The 19951-nt window shown below is 34.2% G+C and overlaps 3 protein-coding genes across 5 annotated transcripts; 1 reads left to right on the plus strand and 2 right to left on the minus strand.

Moving 5' to 3' along the window:
* The first annotated feature begins 428 nt into the window (after window positions 1–428).
* Window positions 429–8746, plus strand: LOC101262491 (synaptotagmin-5-like). Its single transcript, XM_004251685.4, has 13 exons — window positions 429–1286; window positions 1384–1488; window positions 2205–2255; window positions 2404–2524; window positions 3317–3438; window positions 4101–4202; window positions 4595–4669; window positions 5320–5399; window positions 6031–6181; window positions 6263–6493; window positions 6927–7220; window positions 7763–7876; window positions 8311–8746. Exons 1-13 carry the CDS (start codon window positions 1182–1184, stop codon window positions 8455–8457), a joined length of 1698 nt encoding a protein of 565 aa, XP_004251733.1. The 5' UTR covers window positions 429–1181; the 3' UTR covers window positions 8458–8746.
* A 508-nt stretch (window positions 8747–9254) lies between these two features.
* Window positions 9255–13866, minus strand: LOC101262785 (bifunctional purple acid phosphatase 26). 3 transcript variants are annotated; one of them, XM_004251686.3, is made up of 10 exons: window positions 13619–13866; window positions 13144–13357; window positions 12241–12441; window positions 11988–12099; window positions 11610–11836; window positions 11356–11494; window positions 10747–10967; window positions 10386–10507; window positions 9796–9957; window positions 9255–9623 (listed from the first exon to the last, which is right to left on the minus strand). In XM_004251686.3, exons 2-10 carry the CDS (start codon window positions 13306–13308, stop codon window positions 9539–9541), a joined length of 1434 nt encoding a protein of 477 aa, XP_004251734.1. In that variant the 5' UTR covers window positions 13309–13357; window positions 13619–13866; the 3' UTR covers window positions 9255–9538. The 3 variants fall into 3 exon arrangements, with proteins under 3 accessions (XP_004251734.1, XP_010313807.1, XP_010313806.1); XM_010315505.2 differs by having other exon boundaries at window positions 13625–13841; XM_010315504.2 differs by having other exon boundaries at window positions 13493–13623.
* Window positions 13867–15731: 1865 nt separating this feature from the next.
* LOC101246510 (uncharacterized) lies at window positions 15732–19134 on the minus strand. The gene is made up of 4 exons (XM_010315506.4): window positions 19000–19134; window positions 18329–18542; window positions 17021–17120; window positions 15732–16114 (listed from the first exon to the last, which is right to left on the minus strand). Exons 2-4 carry the CDS (start codon window positions 18506–18508, stop codon window positions 15858–15860), a joined length of 537 nt encoding a protein of 178 aa, XP_010313808.1. The 5' UTR covers window positions 18509–18542; window positions 19000–19134; the 3' UTR covers window positions 15732–15857.
* Between the last annotated feature and the right edge of the window lie 817 nt (window positions 19135–19951).

Raw genomic sequence — 19951 nt, forward strand, 5'->3', positions numbered from 1 at the left:
TTTCTATACATAAATCAGCCTTAAAATGATCCGTAACTCAGTATTAATTTTCAAGATTTTGATTCTGATAGATTTTTTACGTATATTATTTATACTTTATTAACGAAAATTATGTCTCTGATTGTTCAACAACTATTTCATATTATTTAATTATCAATAAGGAAAAAGTTTTTTTAAAAGGGCAACGTGTTCTATACAAAACTACATGTGAAAGTTATTTTTGATGGACTAAATAGACTTATTCCCAAAATTTAATTTAGTTTTAACAAAACGAGAAATATAATCAAATTATTTAAAAATTAAGAAAGACAAATTAAAACTTTATATAATTTTTGACTACATGGCAAAATATAATTGGTTAGAAAAAGTCAACTCACCTGTTAGAAAAATGACATTCCTATTTTTTTTTCCTAATTTTAGTTTTGGACACTTTGAAAACAATTAAAGTATCTTTGTCTGGTTATGGCCGTTCAAAGCTTTGATTATAACAAGAAAGAAAATTGGAAAAAATGTATTTTCACCGTTTTAATTTGTTTTTATTCAATTTATTTTATAGAAATATATTTTTGTTTTAACTTATTTATCATATTTTATACTTTAATTTGTTTCAAAAAAAATAATTTTAATTATCTTTTTAGTTTCAACATTTCGCGTAATATACGTTATTTAAGACTATAATATTAATAATATTTTAATCTTTTATAGTATATAACTTTAATTTAGTATTATATCATTAAAAGTTCTTCTTTATTTATATACAACAACTTTTCACTTTCTTAAACTGATATCAAGTCGATAAAATCTAGATAAACAAATTAAAACGAAATTATTTTTCAATACATATTCCAACTTTCATTGAGTCTCAAGATATACTTTTTGATTGTTTTTTTATTTTTGGCAAGAATTTACCTGTTGGAAGAACCCCACCAGAAGAAAACTTCAAAAAACTGATTAAAGATCCCAACTTTGAGTTTTTCTTTGAACAATTTTAAGTTTTAGTGAATCTCAAGATGTAAGTTTTTTCAAGAATTCATCTTTTAGGAAAACCCCATAAGAAGAAAACTCCAAAAACAGATTCAAAATCTCACCTTTTTTTTAGATCTTTTCGAATTTTTTCAGTTTATTAGCTTATAGAAATCATTGAACAAGGAAGAGGGGATTTAAGAAAAAGTGGGATAAAAATGTCATTTGTTTTAGGGGTTGTGTTTGGAATAGCATTTGGACTTGCTATAATAGTTGCTTTTGTGAAATCTGAAAATGCTAGATCCAAACAGCGTACTGATCTGGTTAGTCAACTAAAGTCTTTGTTTTTTTTTTAACTTCAATTTTTTTGGATTTTTTTTAATTTTGTATTTATGTTGTTTTTTTGGTTGAATTGTGAAGGCTAGTGGAATTGCTGCATTTGCTAGAATGACAGTGGAAGATTCAAGAAAAATCTTTACACCAGAACAATACCCTTCTTGGGTTGTTTTCTCAAATCAGCAAAAGGTGAAGTCTTTAACTTTTTATGTATTTGGTAAGTTGTAGAGGTGAAGTCAGAATTTTTAGTCTATATGGGTTCTAGACCACAGTTCTTTTTGCTTTGTTGGGTTTCTGAAAATTATACACTCACCATTTTTGAAGAGTCTAGCAATATTGACTGAAAAGACTATTTTTGTATCTTATAATATTAATATATTGTTAAACCAAAGCTACTGGATTTTGTGGTAGTTTTAGCTAAAGCAATGTCATTTATCATAAATTTGTAAACTTATTTTCTGGAAAATGTTTTTCGTGTTTAGTTAGAGAATGGAATTCTTTTTCTGGGAGAAGGACATTTATTGAAGATTGAATAAGCAAATCGGATAGTGTTTTGGTGAAAAATATTCGAGTAGTAAAGATTGATAATAATGTCTATATGTTGAGATAATTGTTTGCTCCTTTTTGGTGGAAAATATCTTCACAAAATATATGTTCTAGCAGCCAAAATCAGAAAAAATGAGATTACAAACACACCGTTAATGTCCTTATCTGTTTTTGGAGCACATAGTGACCATATAACATCGTTGAGATTAAATTTGTGCATCGTGTTTCAAATTGTGGTCTTTGGTTGCAAGACTTTCCCTTTATGGACTTTGTTTAATTTCTATCTAGAATACATGTTGTGGTTTAGTTTGTTGAGGGCAAAAAATGACCTTGTTAATTTTTCAATTTTGTTCTTACAGTTGGCATGGCTTAATTCTCATCTTGAAAAGATCTGGCCGTATGTGGATGAGGTTAGGGGTTCAATGTCTGTACATAGTTTGGTTTTCCACTCTATTGCGATTCTGCAATTTTCCATTTCCCCCTTTTTTTGGTTCTAATTTGTGATGTTGGACTTCTTTGTTGCTAATTGAGTCGGTATCGGTATATATGGTCATTCAGGCAGCATCAGAACTAGTGAAGTCAAGTGTTGAGCCAATTTTGGAACAATATAGGCCTGTGATTTTGGCGTCTTTGAAATTTTCCAAGTTCACTCTTGGTACAGTTGCTCCACAATTTACAGGTTAGTAGACGATGACTGGCGTAACATGTCTCAAAGCTCTTGCATATTGTACTACCTTAGAGTTTTAGGAGTCACTTATACATATGAACAAACTTATCAGTCCTCTCGGTCTTCATGGCATGCTTATGTTTGGAGTAGCATAACTGTTATGCGGAATTTGATATAATACGAGAAAATATAAACGCGAAAACCAAGACAACAGATTTACGTGGTTCACCAATAAATTGGCTACGTCCACGGGAAGAGGGGGAGCAGTTTTATTATGGAGAGGCAAGAACAGAATTACAGAATAGGATTTGTCATAGCGTCTATATATAGTGCTAAGCTACGCCCTAAAAGGCTTGGGCCCAACATACAGAATTGACAGATAATTAAGGGCCCAATACAACAATATTGTATACCGTCTGGCCGGGGGCGTCTCCGCGCCCCCCGGACCCCAGGCCAGGGGGCGCGTCGCCCCCCTGGACCCCCGGACTCGCTGACCGGGCAGCGAGACCCCTGTCCTTTCCGGTTGTAACGGGTTTGATTCAAGGCATTCAACAATAACATTTCCCTGCACGGACACCACCGCCATCTAAAAAAATGGCATAACATTTTCCTGCCATTTATAGCCTCTTGAGATGTCAAAATGTGACAAATAATTTGAGACAGGCTGGGGTATAAAAGATATTCAATCCTCAAAGAGAAATCTTATCATCTCGTATCAGTTGATCCTTAATAAAAGAAACTGCTTGTGAGGATGACTATTGTTACATTTAACAATTGCTTGATCTCATATATATGCCACTGCAGGGATTTCTATTATTGAAGATGGAAATGAGGGTATTACTATGGAATTAGAGATGCAATGGGATGGGAATCCAAGCATAATACTCGATATCATGACTTATGTTGGTGTAGCATTACCAGTGCAGGTAATTAGTTTCACCATATGTTGCCCGGACTCTCCAAAAATGTAGCCGCACCCGTGTCGGATTCTCCAACGTTGCACTACTTTTGGAGTATCTGGCACGCACCCGTCGACATTTTTTGAAGAATCCGAACAACATACTTTCACCTCAGAGCTGTGACACATACTTTAACTGCTTCACATGATATTTCTGCTGAGATGCAAATGTTTCTGTTATCTCTTTGAATACTCAAATTGAAGAACCCACTGGTATTACATGATGTCCTCAAGCCTGCGTCTATTGTTTCTGAAAGAGCTTGTACTTATCGAATATGTTTTCTATAAGAGCTTGTTGAAATGGGAACAAACAACTGTTTCAGCTTGACTAGTCTGTATTTGTGGCTTACACTTGCTAGTTATCGCATATGATTTTCATGGACATGCTTGTGCTTTTGTGTTTTTCTTGGGCTGAGCACAAAATGAAAAGTTAATGTCATTTTATTCCCTGTGATACGTCCTTAATAGTAATCTAGAAGAGTTGCACGGTTTAAGAGTGAATAATTGAAGACGCCAGTAATTTATCCACACAAGTTTATATTTTGGTTCCTGAAATATTTGTATCTTGCTATGGTCAAACTCTTATGAATCTGATTTTAACTTTGTGATTATTGTTCTCCTTTCATTTAGGTGAAAAACATCGCGTTTACTGGTATTTTCAGGCTCATCTTCAGGCCACTTGTTGATGAGTTTCCTTGCTTCGGAGCTGTATGTTATTCTCTAAGGCAGAAGGTGTATAAACCTCAAATTTTCTTTTATCCTTCATTTGCCTGTGTATCACTTTGGTGCATACATGCACATAGATCAATTTAAGCATATTATTGATACTTACCCTTGAACAATTTGGCATCATGTTGATACTTAAAATAAAAGAAAATTAAGCATGTTATTTACACAATCCAGAATTGAAGCTAAAGCTATTTCTTTTGTTTTAAATTAAACAAATCAGTGTGATTAACATTTATAAAAAGAATCTCAACTCTTTTGTAAGTGCTACTGTCTTAGTTCTGCATTTCCCGTGTGTGTGCAGATGTCACTTACTTTTACCGGGATAAGGCTACTCACATGCATATCTCACACCTAAACTCTATAGGAAGAATGACAAGTACATTCGTTGTTTGCAGAAAAAGCTGGATTTTACGCTTAAAGTAATTGGTGGTGACATGACAGCAATTCCTGGCCTTTCTGATGCAATTGAGGTTTGGGCGAACTCTTACCACTAAATCTGTTTCTCTGTTTGATGTGGATGTAATTGTTCTTTGATAAAGTTGATGAGATGTAATGAAGGCCTACTGATGCCATGGATATTTGGCTGGCGTAGCCAAGCCTTATTTTGTTTCCCCTTATTCTCTCTCAGAAGAGAAACGGAAGGAACAGAAAGAAGTAAAAATTTTGAAGTAGTGGCTTAGTGTTATAACTACAAGGATAGGGTGTCTTTGTAGTGGTTAACTTCATCCTTGTTTAGGAAATCCGGGAGCTTGATTCACGACATGTTAACAAGATAAAACTATTTCTCATGTTTCTTTGGTAAACATTCTATGTTGTCTTGAACTTGCCTAAAACTTCTGTATTTCAATATGGATAACGGTATTTACTTGAAAAATGAAATGGCACATACTTTATGAGAATCAAGGAGTGTTGTGTGAAAATTTTCGAACAACAATTTGTTTCTTAGTGCATTCTTAGGACTATTCTCATTTGAGAAAAGAGAGGAACAACGAATTTGCTGCTTTGAGTTGTTTGCCTGAACTTGAATTTTTTTTTATGCAGTCATAAAATAGAAAGCTTAGCAAATGTTAGTTATGATTTACTACACTCTAGGTGTACTAAAATGACTTTATTTCTCCAGGGAACCATCCGGGACGCTGTTGAAGACTCTATCACATGGCCAGTTCGAAAAGTTATTCCCATTTTACCTGGGGATTATAGGTATTGATAATGACAATGATGAATTCTTTGAACAATCTTGGTTTCACTGATCCACTTTATCTTTGGCCTGCCCCAATCTTGGTTCAAGTCGTTGGACCTCGGAAGGACCTTAGAATACTCCCTCCATTCCAACTTGTTTACCATTTTAGTCCGTTTAAAAAGGAATTCCTCTTTCCTTTTTTAGTAACTCTTTAACTCTAACTTTCCACGTGACATCTATAAGACCACAAGATCAAAGAACATTTGGATACATTCTATGTATCTTTAATTTAAGACCACATGATTCGAATGTTTTCTTTTACTTTCTTAAACTTCGTTCCAAGTCAAAACCAAGCAAACTAATTGAAACGAAGGGAGTACAAGATTTCCAAAAGCAGAATTAGGACTAAGATTTGAAGAGTAGTCCCCTCAACTTGTGTCGGACTTCCATCCATTTTGCGTTGAACTAGGAAAGTCAAAACGTTATGTCATGCAACTACGTATATATCTCATGTTCATATCGGAGCTGTAAAAGAAATTTTTCAGTGGATCATTTTGCATATGTATGTTAACTGAAAAAGACAAGTTTAACATTTAGATTTTGATTGGCAACTGCTTAATCCTTATTGATATCTATTTTCTTGTTTACCAGTGACCTTGAACTGAAGCCTACCGGAGTATTGGAGGTGAAACTTGTTCAAGCAAAGGAGTTAACAAATAAAGACATCATTGGAAAATCTGATCCTTTCGCTGTATTATATGTACGCCCTCTACGAGACAGAATGAAGAAGAGCAAAATAATTGTAAGTTATCTCTATTTCTCTGGAAAAGTTTCTTTAATTCATTCGATCAAGTTAAGATTGAAGTAAGAATCTTTATTTCAGAACAACGATTTGAACCCAATTTGGAATGAGCATTTTGAGTTTGTAGTCGAAGATCCATTGACACAACACTTGGTGGTAAAAATCTATGACGATGAAGGGCTTCAGTCAGCTGAACTAATTGGATGTGCCCATATATGTTTGAATGAGCTTGAGCCTGGTAAAGTGAAGGATATCTGGTTGAAGTTGGTGAAAGATTTGGAAATTCAGAGAGATCAGAAAAATAGGGGCCAGGTGACGACTCCGACTCCTTTTTACTTTCCATGGCTATGTCAGATGCATGCTGTAGTAGCTAGATATATACCACATATAGTACTTGTAAATTTGATGGAAAATATATGCACGACATCAAAAATGTTGGAAAGCTAGTGATTTTTCAGCAATAATTATATTAAACAGCATTTTACTGTTCAAAATGAGTGCCTGTGGTACCCAGAGGATCCGAACTCCTTTTCAATTTTACTTTTCATGTATATACACTAGATGTTGAATCCCCTCGGCTTCCTGGTGAATTTATTTCTTTTTATTTTGCATTCCCTTATTGAAAATTCTAATAATGGCTCCGGCATTGTTGGCACCGATTGTCCTGTGAATAGTAATTGTTAGCAGAAAACATAGAATAGTCTCTGTGCTTGATGTGTTAACTGTTCTCATTATCTTTTGCCAGGTGCACTTGGAGCTATTGTACTGCCCGAATGGCATGAACAATGGGCTAAGTAACCCTTTTTCTCAAAATGAGTCAATGACTTCATTAGAGAGAGTTCTTAAAAACTCAGCAGAAGGAAAAGAAGCTAGTCCAAACGGAAGTGAAATCAACAATAGAAGAGAGGTAATAGTACGAGGGGTACTTTCTGTTACTGTGGTATCAGCTGATGATCTGCCCCCAGCTGATATAGGGGGGAAGGCTGACCCCTACGTCGTTCTGATCATGAAGAAGGCTCAAATCAAGAACAAAACCAGGGTATACTTTCTTCGTACTATTTAATTCTCGGTAAATTTATTTATAATGTTTTTCCTTTTTTCGGTAAGTAGGAGAAGAAACAATATGCCATGATCCTCATTTTTGCATATGATCTCTATGTAGCCTTTGGCTCGTACTCTGTGTTATACACTCGATAAGTACAAATAATTGATTTCAACCCCAGTAAATGAAATGAATTGTTGGATAATGTCAAAGTCGAACAACTTATCAGAAAAAAAAAAAACCCTGAACTTGAGCCCACAAGGTTCAAATCCTGAATCCACCTCTACTAATATTGAGTCTATGGGAACCACCAAGTTCGTATTATTCTTGTTTACAGTACTTTGCATCGAGCATCAACATTCATAACTAGATATATTGCTGAATGGTACTAACAATAACTACACCTCAATCCAAAGCAAATTAGGGTCGGCTATATGAATTTTCAGCATCCATGTCACAACATCGCTCATCTAATTTTTTATGATACTGATTATCACTTCCCAAAAAACTATCTAACGTTTATTATCTGCTTCCGTTAGGTTGTAAATGAAAGTCTAAACCCTGTATGGAATCAAACTTTTGACTTTGTTGTTGAGGATGGATTACATGATATGCTTATGCTGGAAGTCTGGGACCATGACACATTCGGAAAGGTAAGAGTATCTGCCCCTTGAATAATTTCCATATGATTATCCGATGAATATTTTTGGTCCTCACGCAATATATCATTAAGCACTTATTTAACATCATTAGTATCTTTCATCACCTCATAGCCTAACACGCCCATTACTTGTTTCACATTATTAGTAAACAATGAGCTAAATGATTATGTCAATATATCATTAAGCATTGGAAAACGCTTATGTAATGGGCATGTTGGCCTATGATCCATTGTTTAGCTCATCTTGATCCTTCCCATCTCAGTCGAGTGATCTTTGAGCGGACAACTCATATTGACCCGCTCAAATTTAGCCTAACCCGCCCATTTAACACCCCTACGTGCAAGTATGGAGAGTACACTTGTCATATCTTATTTCTTGATTATTGTATTGATACTTTTTTCGAATGCTTCCAACTTTCTTCACAGGATTTCATGGGAAGATGCATACTGACTTTAACAAGGGTTCTAATGGAAGGTGAATACAAAGACTCGTACGAATTAGCTGAGGCTAAATCAGGGAAACTGAACCTGCATCTCAAATGGAATCCACAGCCAATATACAGAGACCACTAATGATGAACATCAAACTTCAGGTTTACATTCTTGTTAGTTTGTACAGGGAGTAACATTTCTTTGATTCCCTAATAGACTGGGAACGACAACACGTATAATCGAATATTTCTGTACATGATTTATTATAAACAGAAGAGAGATATTGTAAAGCTGTGAAACTTTTGAACAGAAGCTGAAGTTGAAGCTGGACAAGAATAAAAATTGAGTAACTTTTCAAGTCGGAAGTTATTATGTACTACTAGCAACTCACTTTTTAGCCTTGGCTAATGACAATTTTTCATTTGTTGAAGTGTGTGACCATCTGAGTGTACTTTTATTTACTTAATAATGTCTTCACCTCAACCTCGCGTGTGTGAGCTTGATTCATTGTAAATGGGGTAAGGATGTGAATTTTCTTTGTTTTGATAATGGTTGGCATAGAAACTCGAACTAAGACCTCTGCCTACTATGATACCAAGTGTGATGGACCATCTCATCTAAAAGTAGATTTTTTATTCCTTTTTGGTTTCCCACTCGGTACCTGCTTTGGGTCTGACTAATTCGGATTCATGCTGGGAAGTCCCACTTTAGGGAGTAAAACGCTCCTTATCAAAAAGACTTCATATCCATAGGTCAAATTCGAGTCCTTTTGTTAAGGGTATATGAGTACTTATTGCTCCATTACAACCTTTAATGGCGGCTAAGATTTTTCTCTAAAGAAAAACTAGCCTATTAAATATAGGAACATTAATCATAATTCACAAGTTAAGTAAATGCATAGTGAATATTCAAATAAAATAATTCTTCAGAAACTGAAATGATGCAGTAAACAGCACAAACTCTTATTTGAATGATAAATATTTGGTGGAAAATAAGCCAAATAGTCCAATAACATACGCAGTATAATCCCACAACAAGGGTCTAGGGAGGGTAGTGTGTACGCAGACGTTTTCTGATAGACCCTCGGCTCAAATAATTAGCCAAATAGTCCAACAAAGCAAATAGATATTCAAACTTATTAGTTGTCATTGCCCATTGAGATATTAAAATCTATGGCCATAAAACTGCAGCTAATTTGAGAGTAAGTTGCAGAAATATGTTCTCACAGTTGTGCAGTTGAAGCTCTGTTTAAAATGAGTGAACGGAGACGATTTTGTTTCGACTTTCTCTGGTGATGATTCTGTCCCCTGCATGACCATAAATCGCGTGAGTTTAACTTTTATATACTGACAATGTAACTACTGATATTCGTTCTCGGAAAATAAGACAGATTATCTACTACAGTAAGTTAAAAGGAAAATTCAATTCAGATTCTTCCAGATGAAATATATTCTGCAAAGGTAGGAAGATCATACTGACCAGTACAGATTGTGTAACACGAATGAGTCGATTTTAACTTTCTTTCCATCGTCATTTCTGTTCCAATGGTAGAATGCATGTGTTCTGTTCTTAATCTCTAGTGTAGAATGACCATAACTGGATTCGCGGAAAGCTGAGTAATCTGGTTGAGGATCTCTAAATCTGCAGAAATAAACAAATGAATCTATAGTTGTAGAGCAATTTAAGAAGTTATAAGGTAGTTGAAGCACATAAGCACGAAGCACGATACATCACATGTCTATGCAGGGTCCGGGGAAGAGCCACACCACAAGGGAGTGTGTAATGTAGAAAGCATAAACTAATGCAAGGATCAGTTACTGAGTTCACGGCTCAAACTCGTAACATGTTGGTCACACAGAGACAACTTGACCGTTGCTCCAAATATCCCAATATGTTTATAGTGCATACGTATTTTTAAGTGTTCTTCTAAAATCTTACTAGTGCAGTACATGTATTCTAATAAATGGATCGAATGAATTCATGTACTAGAGATGAACCTAGTTCATTAACCTAATGAGTGCATTGTAATGCCATTCACGAGCGATTCTCTGCAATAACATGTAACTTACCTTGCAGCAAGACCTTCTTTATTTCCTCCATCACCAACAGTTATGTAAACTGGAGCTGTTTCATCAGGTACAGGATAGGGATCACCACTCGAGATGTTAAAGTGTATATTTGATATGCGATACTGGAAAAGAGAAAGAAACTTTTTAGCATTGTCAACTTCAGAAGAAGGAAATGAGCCCTCCTACTAAGATACATACTCCCTCAGTCCCTCCGTTTCATTTTGTTCGTCTTACTTCCCTTTTTAGTCCGTTTCAAAACTAGATAAACAAATTGAAACAGGAGTATCACATGTTTGTTCTCTTTTTTTTCTTTGTATTCGGACGAGTTGGAAAACCAGTAGGATGAAATGAAGTGACTTACTGATCTTTCGTAGGCGTGGACATGACCAGCAAAGATCACATCAACTTTGTGTTCGATAAACCATGCTTCGAAGACGGATCTCATACTTTCTCCCTCCATGAAATGAGCTACATTACTGTTGTAGATAGGAACATGCATAAGAACTATAAGCCAAGGAGTTTTCTCTCTGTCAATATTTTTGAATTCCTCTCTCAGCCACTTCCATTGTGGTGTATATTTTACTGCATTATAGAAAACATACAGACTAAGTACCTATGTGAACAAATACTTACTTCACAACAATTCTCGTTATGTCTATAAACATTGAAATAAGGGCCTTAAGGTTGTTGCTTCGCGTTTAAGAACATCAAGAACGATTACTTTATTCTAAACATGAAGAAGCCTATTCTTTCTTCACTCGTGGACAAAGTACGTGGAAAAAAATTCTTTCTAATAATGAGTGGTGTAGTCTGATTCCATATTGAAGTGTGTGACCATCTCATTTCAGAGGTTAAATCGTTTAGGGAGAACGCGTTTTCATTTACTTGATTATATTCTCAAGATTGACAAGGTAAAAACAGCTAACAACAGAAACAAACAAGAATCATGAAACAGGAACGGATAAATTACCGAAAGGAGAGTAGGTTGATAGCACAATTATGTGAGCAGACGCCCTCCTGATGGAATACCAAAGCGGACTAGTGCTGTTTGAAGCTTGATATGGGGTCGGATATCTGTACAGATACGACTTGAACATAGTTACTTCTCCCTGTTCAAAATAAGAAAAACAGTCGATTTTTTAAAACATTGCTATAATTCTGCATATAGCATTTAGCAACACCTGTGTTAAACATATGAAGTTGAACTGTGTTGCAGGAATTCACCATATATGGCATATATTCTATCTCATGATTCCCGGTATTCCAAATCCACGGTTGATATGCTGTGCTTGGCTCAACAAAGCGTCCCCATGAATCCCAACGGACTCCAACATCATGATACTTATATCTGTCCGCGTAAGATAGATCTCCCACAAACAAAACACTCTTAGCTCCACTACTCATGTAATGCTGAAGAGTCGAAAGAGAATTATATGTTTGTCCGAGATCACCTGGAAAGAATGACGCAGAAACACTAAAAATGATACATTTGAACTACCAATAGTGGAAAAATACACGATAAGAGTTCAGACGTGCACAAACGTCAGTATGTTGTAAAGTATAATTCAGACAAATGGGAAATGAAATATATAAACTACTCACCTATGATACCAAATGTGTATGAAGCATCTGGATCAACCTTTGGAGGAGTTTCAAACCAAAAGTTCCGAGCAGAGTCACCATTTCCGATTTCATAGTAATACTTTGTGTCATACTATAACAGAGGTAAAAACATAACTGATCAAACTAGACAGAACTTTATGCAAATACAATAGCATGTTGTATATGACACTTAAACAAAGAGATGACATTGCGATTCTTTCCTTGAAACTATAAAACGAAGAGTTTTTATTACCTGAAGTCCGTTAAGAAAGCACTTGTGTATATATCCAGACTTGTAGGTGTAAAATGTGTAGTTTGTGAATGATCCTTTAGCTGTAAAATCATATTTTCCCTTAGATAATCCGTAACGTACTTCACTAGACCCCGGTTTATCTGGTGTAACCCATGAGACTATTACAGATTTTCCTTCATAATCACCCTGTGTTATATGCACCTATAATAGAATGAAGTTATTAGCATTTCAGATGACACGAAACACATTGTTATCTCGAAAAAACATGTTCATGAAAGAACTAGTAGCATAATAAGTAACTGCATTTTATCCACAGCAGACAGAACATTGCACACGAAGATTATGAGTACAGTAGTCGATATTACAATGTATTTCATCATCAACCTACACAGTTGTAACAGCACACGAGAAGAGAAGTACTAGAGGTTGAACTCGAAAAGGGGGATTGTTGTCAAATTCCTTGAGGACTCGGCTTTGCCAAACCTCATTAAATCCTCGTGTTACCATTCTCTTCTGTATTTGCTTTGATGGTGTGATTGTGTGCTAGTTACCCCACGATCTTCCACAACACTTGCCTTAGGCAAATCCCATATCGTTATGATCATATAAAACGAGTTCAGGATTCAACCGTTGAGGCATCTTTTGGTTAAAAGCACAAAACCTGAAGGCCCAAAATCCTAGAGTCGACTCATAACTCATAAGGGTCGGGCCAAAGCAGACAATACCTTAACAGTTGAACCTAGGTCAAGACAACAATGATCATACACAACATTGTAGTCTGAGTATGCAATTTCACACTTGAGTTATATAAATCATGCTATACTCGAATTGAACATATTATATCAAGTTCGCAATATATTGTTGTAGAAGATCAAAACAGAACAAAAGGTAAAGGTAACTTACTTGTTGTGGAGCATTGTAACCTTTAGGAACAGCAAACACTTCATTATCAAGAGGAATATCAACAGCTGGAAACTCTTTACGAACAAATGAACTCGTTACACCAGCATTCCCATTGTCTATCAAAGTAAAAAACACGAACAATGAAAAGAAGAGATGAAGCAACATTGCCTCCCTCTCAAGTAACAATATTCCAACGAAACCAGTTAACGATTCACTGCATTCAGAACAAACCAATATAGTCGTTAAAAACGGAAAATTTTGAAGGCAAACATTATGCTAAAGAAGAAAATAAATCAAAGTATATGCTTAGATGAACATATATATCTATGTTTGTTAACAAATGACAAACCATAATTGATCAAATTCGCGGATGTTCCTATGAAGAAACACTCATGATACTAGAACTCATGCCTTATCGAGCAGACTAAATTGGGAAGTAAGACAAACAAACTGAAACATGGAAAGGGAGTTTCACCTGTACCTCGTAGTGTCCGTCTTTATTTAAACTGTCAACGTATATAACTTAAATTCATGAATTTGTATTTGAATAACATGAAGTGATAAAGAAAAAGTAACTTGAAGAATTGAAATTAATCAAAAGCTAGGTAGGGAATTAAAGTGAAAAAATAATGGAAAGTTGTTTATTTTTTGGTATTGTTAGTATTATTATTATTATTATTATTGAAATAGAATTGTTTAATTTGATGAGTAAACTTTGAGTATAAGTAGAAAATAAGAATGATGAGTAAAGATAGCAGCATGATATGGAGCAAGATTGGATCATTCAAAAATGTGTTGTCTTAGTCAATTATTGGATGGGATGTCACTTTCTTTTTATTTTCGATTCGATGTTCTATATTCATATTAAATTTATATTTGTATTAAGAAGTTTTATATTGCAAGTTAAAACGGCTTTCTCACGACAAAAGAAATTTTATATATTTAGTTACACGATTCGTCCTTTAAATAGACTGGTCTTTAATTTTTGTATTTTAAAATTTAACTTATGTCCAGTGGCGCATAAGTTCTTTTAAGACATGAGACGTATATAAGTTCTTTAAAAGCGTGGAGTATAACTTGTTGATTTAAGTTATCTTGTCTCAGTCAATTATTAGATGGGATGTCTCTTTCTTCTTTCTTTTTTTTTCGAAATCCTTTTTTTTTTTTTTGGTTTTCGACTAGATATTTTGTACTTATATTATGGTTTGATTAAGTTTAAATTTATGACGAAAAGTCTTATATCTCACTCACAAAGCGGGTTTCATGCATTTGATTACATGATTTTCCCTTGTTTAATATTCAATTTTGTTTCTTTTAAAATTAACTTAAATCATGATTAACGTGATTTAAAAAACTTGTAATTTTTTTAATAACAGTGATGTCCAGATCAGATCGCGATAACTATAAATCAACCAGTTTTAAGATCTAGTTTTTTTTGTTGTTTTTTTTGTAATATCAGTGAGATGGGAAGTTGTTTAAAGAGATTTCTTCTGACAAATTGGTTTTTCTTTTAAAAGAAACTGTTTGTTTCTATTGTAGATATAATTATAATATAGTATATAATAATTATTATATTTTTGCCCATAATGAAACTAAAATAATTGTTTAAATTTGTGCCTTCATATAATAAATGGAAGTAGATATTTATTTATTTTTAAACTATGTCTTTTTCATATCCTCTGAACAAGAAAGAATTACGTGTACCTCACATGAAGTATACAGGTAAAATAATTTTGCACTCGATGTTTACACGAAACTATATTAATTTATTATAATTAAATTAATTTATTAAGGTGAAACTTACATTAATTTAATGATAAGAATATTTCTATAAGGTGAAACATATATTAGTTTAGTGGTAAGAATATTTATAATATATTCAGTATAAGTTCATAATAAAATTTTAAATACAAAAGACGTAAATCTTATCTCTGCCTCGTAAAAAACAAAAAGTTATTTATGATAGTTCATCGACATTTTTAATTGATTGATTTGAATATGAGGTATATAATTTTTTGATGGTATATGTTGTGTGGGCATAATAATTGAAGCTCACATGTAGTATGGGCATAATGCTAATAATTTGTTTGTCCATACATATATGGTCTTGCTTAATAATTGATAAACTTTTTAATTGTTCTAGTAAACATTTTATTATTTCGAATTCAAACTACAAGTGTTATATTGATAATGTATATAAAAAAAGATTAAAACACATAGTTATAATTAATATATTAAGAAAAAATATTAAGGTATAACATCATAAACCTGTAATTTCACTTGAATTCATCTGATATTTATGGCATTCAATTTTGGGTGTGTAAAACTAGGCATAATAACTTGTGTAAAGTTAAAGAAATAGACGCATGTTTTCTATATGACATTTTGCATCCTACCTGGTGTCTACGTGTAATATGTCAAGTAGGACCTGCGTGTCTACTTGTTCATTTTGATACAAGTTTAACTATCCACTTGTCCACACTCTAAGCCAGAAGATATAAATATCCGCGGAAGCCAAGTTAAATGACACATTTATGTATATGTTAAAAGCACATTACTTTGGTGCATGCATGTACCATATTGTAAGATTTCCTCAAACACACCAAATATCATTAGAAACAAATATAACAGAATATTTATGGATAAAGATTATGCTCTATAAATCACATAAAATTGAACTTCACTTCATGTCAACTACAGAACAATAAGTTTCATCAATCCTCTGGGAAACCTAAATATCTATATATAAGTTCAGCAACTGGTTTCGCGTCACCTGGTTGATATGGAACAAGAGACCCTGGATCCATATCCGATATAGTCTTGTATAATGTTTGTGGACGAGCACAATACAAATGTTTTCTCTCAGCCAGTTCTTCTGCGAGCTCGCTTTGATGGTTGTCCATTAGATCCTCATTGACTACCACTATTAACGGTTTGCCCAGTCGTAATGTCTCAAATATGCTCCCTGAACCTGCAGTACTCAAATGTGTATTACATAGCCTTAGCCTTGCAACTTTTGAAGTCCTATAATGAGAAGAAATATCGGTTGTTTTTCCTATTCACAACAAGTTTTACAAATTATTACTTTAGAACTCCATAACTCAAAAGAACAAATATCTTGAACCCATAAGCTTCTGGTTCCGCTTCTGCTCAGAAACGAAGGGCATGAACTTTACAGCCAATCATATGTTTATGAGGCAACAAGCAATAGCAGCCGAAAACATTTGCAAGCAGAGGTTGACATTAAATCACATCATGAGATAGACGTGTTAAAGAAAACAGGAATATTTCAACATACTTGAACACCCCTCTCCCAACGATTCTGTGTCAGTTATTGTGACCATTGGAACAGTATGAAAATGTTTCAAGTGTCTCAGTGAGAGAGCTAACTTTGGGTTTTGGCACCATATAACCAGTACCTAGATCTATGGGTTAATTTCCCTAGGCAGGGCTAATATATACACATTTTAATGGAACAATGATATCCAAAAGGCTAGTTTCTCCAATCCGAGTAGAAGGAAGAGTAGAGTTAGAAAAGTTAAGGAGACCCCAAAAAGAAAGACAAAAGAAAGTACACACCATATAGTAACTCGTGTTTTGTTGCTGTGGTTAGGAAAGGAGTAATTCATGTATTAAAATAAGCATAGTTAATACAATGTTTGGTAGCATTTTAGTTGTTTTGTATAAAATTACCGACTAAGGAGTTTCGTTATTATATTACAACCCCACATGAATAAAACAGCTATAAGTTATAAAAATGAAATAACTAAACATTGCATAATTAATCACTACAATTCTAAAACATGCATAACTCTAACTAGCAATCGAACAATCACTTAAATGTATAAAGCTAAGAACATTGTCAACCATGAATTACCTGCGTGGCTGATAACAAGTGATGCTGACTTCAAATAGTCAGCTATGCTTGATGAATATGTGAAGTAATCCAGAGCTGGAGAACCATTTTCAGCAGTCGACTGGAAAGATAAAGCAAGATATAAAAGACCAGAAATAAATGAATTATTACTGGGCAAAGAAGAGTTGACGAGTGAGACGAGTAAATTTTGCAAAGGTAGATATATGTAAGTGAGTGAGCGTGTACAAGTGTTCATTTCTATAGAAGGGTTAAAAGAGATTCCATACCAAATTGCGACAAAACCTAACATAAAAAGCATAAAACTAATAGGGTCCATAAGTTTAATGAGATGGGAGCACCCAAAAGAACCTAAACGTAATGCCACGTCACACTTTCCAAATCTCTCGTTTTATTGTTCTTCAGGACAGCTGAGACTTGGTAACCACATGTAGGATCTCGGCTTGTCAAATAGTTCAGCATGCTAAGGTCTAGTCACTACTCGGACTAAAGCTTATCCAAGCATATGCGAACATAAATTCTTCAAAACTTTCAATTTACTTTGTTAAGCAGACTTACTTACAAGTGGTAAGAAAGCAACATGTGATGTGTGAGTTAGGCGAACATTGCCGGTTGGAATCTTGCTGCAGACACCTGGTATTTGAGAGGAAAAGGGTAGAGGAATGGGTCAATCATCCACCAAGTTTCGAATGGTGATATACACAAGGAAGAGGGTAGAGGAATGGGTCCATCATCCAAGTGTTAAATGGTGCGTCACTGGCCCTTGGAGATTTTTCTGTTATACAAAGAAAAGAACTCTATACTTTCTTCGCAGCAAGAAAACCAAAAACAAAACAGCAATTTTTTTCAAAAAAAACTGGAAAATCAGCAATTCTGTATCATTTCTCAAAATTTCACTTAAATAGGCAACTCAACTAGGTTTGCATTTTTATTTTATTTTTGTTGTTGGTTTCCACACGTAGTGTTCAGGAAAATGAAGCGATTGAGCCTTCTACGCTTCGAGTATGTGAGCGCTTCATCGCTTAAAGCATGAAGCAGGTCCTTATCGCTTTTTTCCGCTTCACGCTTCCCCGAACACCCACGATAGCCACTCTGGAACTCGACTTATCCATTTTACCGCCACTTAAGGACCTAAACCTCTGGTTAAGGGCTGGGCGATCCTATCCATACCACAATAACCCTAATCCTTCTATTTTTTCCTTGAGGGGACATTTGTTGGATCTCCAATCAAAGTAGAAACTGAAAAGCTGAAATTTTTACTCCAAATGTGCTTACAGGAAAAAACAAATATCAAGAGAAATACCAAATTACCTTTGTGGGGATATACAATCCTCGCCCCATTTGAATAAGAATATCAGTGTAACCTTTCTTGAACAGTTCTTTCTTCACTTCCGGGGTATCCACCGCTCTTACAAGAGCATCAAAAGAAGTTGTCCCCACGGTCACAAAAACTACTCTCTTCTCCTTCGCAATATCATCTATATCACCCATTTAGAATTTCCAAATTACATTCAACAATTCAAATCTGCAATTAACATTATCGTAACATTACAAATCAAAGCAATAGACAATAATATTGAAGGGGGATTTCAAATGGACAAACGGAAAAAAATTAAGCAGAGTTCCCTGTAATCAAAATATCCAAACTTCAAAACAAATAATCGTGCAATAACCAAAATAGAAAGCTAAAACAAGCCGTCAAATGCAATAGCAGGACATCTAAAGCTCAATTGAATAAGAAAACACAAGTTTAAACGAAAATTACGAAGAAAACAAAGCATTGTTCATTATTTGAAGCCAGGAAAAAGCTAAAATAACAATCAAAGGCGATAATTTGCACATTTTTGAATGAAATCAGACGTGCGTATAGATAAAAAATCCTAAACTAAATAATCAAAGAATCAGCTAAGTATGAAAAATACAATAGACATTTATGTGATAAAAGCAGACTGTAAAAAAAGAGAAAACGGAAGGAACGTTACCTTTTCCGGTGGAGCGAACTGAGACGACGAGTGAGAAGAGAGCTCGGTGGCCGGCAATTGAGAGACTGAAAACCGGTAAGATTTCGGGTCCATTTAGGCCTGCTAGGAGGAGTTATCAGTTGGGCCATGGGCTTTCTAGTTAAATGGGCTCTAAATTATATTTAAAGAAAGGAAAATTACGCGAAATGACAAATATCTATAGTATATTATGTAATATAGCTATATTTTCAATTATTTGAAATCCATGACTACAGTTTCGTGAAATTTCGCTATTTGATTTCCTAATGTATAAATTCCAAAATTGTATAATTCGGTCTCTGACTGCACAAATTCAGAATGTGTATAATTCGATTTTCAATTGTATAAATCCATAATTTGTATATGCTTGCCTTCACTACTTGTATACGATTTATGAAAAATTCATAATGAATTATTGGTAAGAGAAATATACAGATGGAGTTCTGACAAATACCTAAATGTATAAATATAGAATTCGTATATTTACCCTATTTGTATATTTCGCTTGTAAATATACAAATATACAAATGGACAAGCGAAATATAAAAACTATAGCCTCCGTTCGTATATACTGACGTTGTTTGTATGTATATTCACAAGTGAAATATACAAAAGAACAAACGAAGTATACAAATCGTAGCCTCCATAGGAAATGAAACTATAACTATAGAGTACGGTTGCCGAAATTATTGCTACAAGCCTTATTATGTTTATTATCTTTGATATTTCTGGATTTTTTTTCTCTTTTAACTTAAAAAAGTTTAGGTCAATTCTTCAAAGTATAATTTATTTTTTAAAAAATCAATTTATTTGTCTTATTCTTCGTTTATTTCATTTTTAAAAAATAGTATGTATCTCTTTCCTGATTTGTCTAACTCTTTAATTTCAACTTTACACGTGACGTTCCTTTCATGCCAAGAAAAAGTTTCAACTC

The sequence above is a fragment of the Solanum lycopersicum genome, chromosome 12 (assembly GCF_036512215.1).
Source record: "Solanum lycopersicum chromosome 12, SLM_r2.1".
NCBI lineage: Eukaryota > Viridiplantae > Streptophyta > Magnoliopsida > Solanales > Solanaceae > Solanum > Solanum lycopersicum.